Source organism: Sinocyclocheilus anshuiensis, unplaced genomic scaffold (genome assembly GCF_001515605.1).
Source record: "Sinocyclocheilus anshuiensis isolate Anshui unplaced genomic scaffold, SAMN03320099.WGS_v1.1 scaffold437, whole genome shotgun sequence".
Classification (NCBI taxonomy): Eukaryota; Metazoa; Chordata; class Actinopteri; order Cypriniformes; family Cyprinidae; genus Sinocyclocheilus; species Sinocyclocheilus anshuiensis.
This window is the reverse complement of record NW_015539902.1, coordinates 2,642,216-2,648,067: the sequence shown is the minus strand read 5'-3', so window position 1 is coordinate 2,648,067 and position 5,852 is coordinate 2,642,216. Positions and strand designations below refer to the sequence as shown.

The 5,852-nt window shown below is 40.3% G+C and overlaps 1 protein-coding gene across 1 annotated transcript; it reads right to left on the bottom strand.

Moving 5' to 3' along the window:
• LOC107686225 (SET and MYND domain-containing protein 4-like) lies at window positions 1-5,555 on the bottom strand. Its single transcript, XM_016483138.1, has 11 exons — window positions 5,422-5,555; window positions 5,079-5,223; window positions 3,277-3,366; window positions 2,210-3,173; window positions 1,721-1,954; window positions 1,246-1,272; window positions 971-1,143; window positions 757-892; window positions 558-674; window positions 272-395; window positions 1-187 (listed from the first exon to the last, which is right to left on the bottom strand). The coding sequence occupies exons 1-11, from the start codon at window positions 5,553-5,555 to the stop codon at window positions 58-60; spliced, it is 2,274 nt and encodes a 757-aa protein (XP_016338624.1). The 3' UTR covers window positions 1-57.
• Window positions 5,556-5,852: the final 297 nt, after the last annotated feature.

The following is a 5,852-nucleotide window of genomic DNA, read 5'->3' as shown; positions in this document are numbered from 1 at the left end:
AACAGGCTTTGAATTTATTACGTTTGATGAAACTAGAATTCAGTTTTAGCTGTTATTTCACAGCAGTCCTTGCAGACAACGCTCCATCTCCTGCAGTTCCTGTAGTTCTTCACAGTGAGGGCCACAGTGGAGAGAGAGGAGCTTATGGGCCCTGGGAATCACAGAGAGAGCCGCCCCACAGTCTCCGCTGTCAAAGGAAAAAGTGATGCTGGGGTGAGAAGAACTGTTTTTGATCATAAAGTATAAGAAGTCTCATCAGAGGAGCTCTTACCCATTAAAATGCAGCTGTGCTAGTTTAAAAAGCTGTTGTCCCAGCTCAATGCTGTCCTCTCCGAATTGGGCCTGAATGGCAACTATGCTACGCTTTAGATGGGATGCAGCCAGATTCCATTCACCTGTTAGAAAAATAATAATAATCTTACTATACCTTTTCCTTGTATGAATTTAGATGTTACTTATTACATTATTCAAAAGGCAATGTAGCACTGCTATACAGCCTTTACATAGTTACATACATTTTTTTCTGATAGTGTGACATATCAGGCTGTTATTCTGACCTGTGGTGGCGTACACACGAGCTGTTACATCTGCTAGCTCTCCTTGGAGAGGGTGAGTCTCTGTTAGGATGCTATTTGCCTGAGAAGTATCTGATGTTAGGATTTTTAGGGCCTCGTCTGCAAAACATGAAACTTTTTGTATATTTATGGATATTTAGCACATACACAAAACAGATTGTGATTAATATTGAGGTGGTACCAAATCTGTCTCGCTCAATGAGACGAAAGGCTTCATCCAAGAGACACTGTAAACCCTTTAGTTTGTTTTGCACATCAGCATTGGTGATCTGATGACCACATGATGGCCCAGAGCACATGTACCTATCCATATGGGACTGAAATGTACAGCATACATCAAGATACACACAATGAACCAACTAAATGATCATTTGAGATTTTCTTCAAATGTTTACCTGAAGAGGCTTTCCACATTTCACACACTTCAGCCCTGGTGCTGTGTTTTCTGTTGAATTCTGGCTTCCTTCTGTTAGGTCTCTCTGACAGGCTTGACAGTTACAGTGGAAATAGTACTGCTCCAGCAGGAGGCGCTGACGCTCCTTTACCTCCATTCTGCTACAGTGAGGACCTGTGTGGAATGACATTTAATAAAAAATAAATAAAACAAATCAAATGTTCCCGGACGAGCCCCCAACCAAACAAAAACTGAATTCCCACGATCACATAATACCATAACAGTGCAGAATCTCCTGTCCTGGAATCAGTGTTGCTACCCCACTGAAATGATGGTCAAGGCTCCTTAACTGATGTTTCCATAAATGTTTAATCCGTTGACATTCAAGTAGACACCGTAAGAACTACGAACACACAAAACAAAAAACAAACAATACATAAACCAAATACGAAACCGGACATTACATTACGCATCATACAATGTACAAAATCATTTACCTTATTACCCTTTTCAGTGAGATGCACAAGTACAATAAAAGGAAGAGAAACACGCCACAAACTGCAGGCTGCGTCCTTCACAAAGCGTGCACACACACACATACCCAAATGGGCGGAAATGGGTCGCAATTTATACAGTCCGATTTGCGTTAAGTTCATTTCAAAATAAGAGTCCTTTAGCTGCTCCGTACAAAAGGGTCAATGCAACGCAATGCAGACTTCATATATTCGGTTAACAAATTGGCAGTCCTTTACAATCAGATCTTTTGAAGCACGTACAGTGACTGTCACACCACTGTGAGAGGTCTTGGGATGGTCAATGTGACCTTCAGAACATCCGAACTGATTGAGCACGTCAGTTTGACCGCCTGTGGTGAAGGAGATGCTTGTGTTTGGACTGCAGGAGTGGTTAAGCAGGCTGAGAACAGGAAAAATTGCTGTGGCAATGCGGATTTCACTATTGGACTGAACAGCCATGCCGCTTTCTTCTGTAAGAATTGAGGAAAGAAATGATCAACAATCGTTAAAATTCCAAGGTCAAATGTATTAAATTGCAGTTTGTGTTCAAGCAGGAGAGTTCTGTCGAACCTTTGACCATAACAGCAGTGACTGCTTGAGCATTACATCTGAGCTGCATCTTCTTCTGTAAGAATTGAGGAAAGAAATGATCAACAATCGTTAAAATTCCAAGGTCAAATGTATTAAATTGCAGTTTGTGTTCAAGCATGAGAGTTCTGTCGAACCTTTGACCATAACAGCAGTGACTGCTTGAGCATTACATCTGAGCTGCATCATGTGTCTCAGAGCCGTGGCTCCCAGCATGCTCATCTCAGGCTGCCATGTTCCACTTTCTCCTTCATCCTCGCAAGATGCCCACATGTCTGGTGGGGGTCCACCTTGCAGTCTCATATAAAGCACTGCCATGGTGACTGACAGTAAAAAGCGTGAGCTGGGTGAGTGATGTGCCACATGTGGTAAAAGGCTGTAGATGCCCATGTATGAGTTGCCATGATAGCAGTCTATATGGTCTGAACTTTCTCTACAGGGATCTCCAAGATTCAACTTGACTGGCAAATCACTTTTATAAGAGCTACATGTCACATGGTCTTCTTGTAAAGTGCTTTTTTTCACCTTTTTAACCTGGTTTTGTCCAGCTTTCAGGGCCACTCTTAGTGCAAGATGACCCAAAACCCCAATGGCCAGCAGATCTGCTCCAATTGGACACTCCCATTGGTGCCAGCGCTCCCAAGCATCTTTTTGACAGCGCTCTCCACAATATCGAATGTAACTACAATTTGGACAGGGCACAAAGCTCAGTGATTGGCTCAGGCAGTGATGACAGTGTCGGTCTTCAGTATTAAATGTCTTTCCTGCCTTATTGGTCATTGTATTGAGTTTGTTTCCTGGTATAAGTACAAAGCAGAAAGCCTCATCCTCCAGAACGACCTCACCAGCTGGTTTATTTTCCGTGGTTAATATGTAGCGACCTTTCTCTGGGCAGAAGTAAACAGACACACCAGGTGAAATACAATTCTTTGTGTTTCTGCTTTTCTGGCATGGTGGTGTTGGATGATTTGTGGTTGGCTGGTTGGATTTCTCAGGTTTTTTAAGCTGGTTCAGGCATGCGGTCTGTCTAGCTCTCAGTTTGTCCTGCAGGTGGCTTGGGTAACCGGCCTCCAGAGAGCGCAGGATGTCCTCAAGACATTCCTGGAAAAAAGGAAATAATCACTTAAACTAATATAGATGAGTCAGGTGTGCATTAAACAAGGTAGCATGTTCTTATCTGAATGCTTAAAAAAAACACTCTTACTCTGTAGAGGCCTTGGTAAAAGAGGGCAGCAGAACGGTTAGCATAGCACAACGATAGCTCTTCTGTATTCTTGTCAGCATGGCAAACACCCTGAAACATCAAACAGAGAGAGTGGGAAATATATTATGCTCACAGGACCACCTGACATTTGAAATCCAAACCACTATCAGGGTAACACAAACACTGAGCTCAAACCAGCATAACAAGTTGACTAAGTAGTATTAAATTGTAAAGAAATTACAGATCCATATTTGAAATCTGATTGGTTGATAACTTTTTGACAACATTTAATTCAGGTGCAAAAGAATTCATATCTATAGCGCATGAGCACAGAGAGATTTGAGAGTGCACAGGACACAGTTTGAGTGAGAGGAGACACGTTTTAAGTGCGTGGCGTGCACTCTCTCCGGGCGAGAGCAGCGTCTATTTGAGCACGCGCGTCCGGTTTTGTGCGAGAGCAAAGGAAATCCACGCGCGAGCGGAGAGATCCGCGCTCGCGCATTATATTAATGTGCTTTCGCGCTACAATAATGCGCTCTCGACATTTGTCATTAAAATAACGCCATAGTTAAACCACAGTGATTAACTTTATTCACAATATGTCATTGTGCCTCATCTCAACAGATTCCAAAAAATGGATTGCATCGCCATCAACAGAACATAAATCAATATTCAGATTTCAGAATGATTACTTTGACATTTATAAAAGGCGTACATATTTTAAGGTCCGTATGCTGATCTGTTTGCCAAAGCAATGAAAATCAATGTAAATCACTCACACTTTTAATTAGCTGGGGGTCAAAAAAAACAAAACGTTTACATGCTTAGGGCATTTGCACTGTTAGAATGAACAGGCAGATTTCAGATACAAAATCCCAATTTGTTTTTATATATAATAGCTATATATTAAATAGCTATAATTTCCAATAGCAAAAAAAAAATAACTATAATTTAAAAAAATATATATTAATATTGACATTGACCTTGATAGTCCTTGGAAACAAAAAGATTAAAGAGCCGTTGCCAAGTGAATCGCAAAAAGACTGTTAACAAACAGGTTTCCTAAATTCTCAGCTTCTCACTGTTCCCTCTATCTGTTATTGGTCAGAGAAGCACATAACCCCGCCCCAAACTCACGTCATTGGTTAAACTACTGACGCTATGCTTGGCTACTTGCAGAAATAGAGCAATGGCGCAGTATAGTGCAACAAGGTGGAAACTTTGTGGAAATGAACACGCAGTTTATGCATGTTAAGCAGCAATAAGGGGAAATATTTTAATCACGCCAAAATAAGACAAAAAAAGTTAAACTTTGTACACACATTACCTTTTCTTAAGCATCACAACAATACGAAGCAGGTGTTTAGATCGCGTCTTTTCCTTACCCTGGAATAATACAGTGTTGCAGTGGTATAATCCTTGACTTTGAAGCTGAGGTTACCCTGCTGTCTAAACTCAGATGCCCTCTCAGGAGACTTTTTTACAGAGTACTTCTCAGAGATTCTGGAAAAAGTGTTGAGATCTTCTGGGCTGAAATATATGGACAAATGATAAAAGGTGGGTAGAATATTTTTATTTAGAAACGTATAGCTAATATTTAAGCATTTTTCGGCACTATACTTGAATAAGGTGGAAACTTTGTGGAAATGAACACGCAGTTTATGCATGTTAAGCAGCAATAAGGGGAAATATTTTAATCACGCCAAAATAAGACAAAAAAAGTTAAACTTTGTACACACATTACCTTTTCTTAAGCATCACAACAATACGAAGCAGGTGTTTAGATCGCGTCTTTTCCTTACCCTGGAATAATACAGTGTTGCAGTGGTATAATCCTTGACTTTGAAGCTGAGGTTACCCTGCTGTCTAAACTCAGATGCCCTCTCAGGAGACTTTTTTACGGAGTACTTCTCAGAGATTCTGGAAAAAGTGTTGAGATCTTCTGGGCTGAAATATATGGACAAATGACAAAAGGTGGGTAGAATATTTTTATTTAGAAACGTATAGCTAATATTTAAGCATTTTTCGGCACTATAATTGAATAACTAAAGTAACAACTAGTGCAGCAATAACGTAAAAACGTAGTTTAGTATTAATCACTTTATCTAACAATTCAAGTTCATTTATGAACAGCTCCACACTGACCATGTTAATGACAGCCCATAGTTGAATATGGCATCTATATCTGTCAGAAGGCAGAAGCGCTCAGTTCCTTCAGATTTGAGTTCCGTCCATTTCTGCTCGACATGCCGAACCCACTCTGGACAGGGCAGATCCATTCAAAAATCCTGTCAATAATCTATTACCCTACAAATAAAAGGCACAAAACTGTTCAAACACTTTGGATTTTGATGCAGTAAAGTGACTTCCTGTTGAAACTTTTATCAATCTTCAAAATACAGGCCCAGTATTCGCACTTAACGCGTACTTTTAACCATTTTGACTCCAAGCCCTGAAAGTGCATATATAAATATGTATACTATAAACACACACACACACACACACACACACACACACACACACACCTAACTTAAGTTAGATGTATTTTCATCAAGAATAATATAACGTTATTAAGG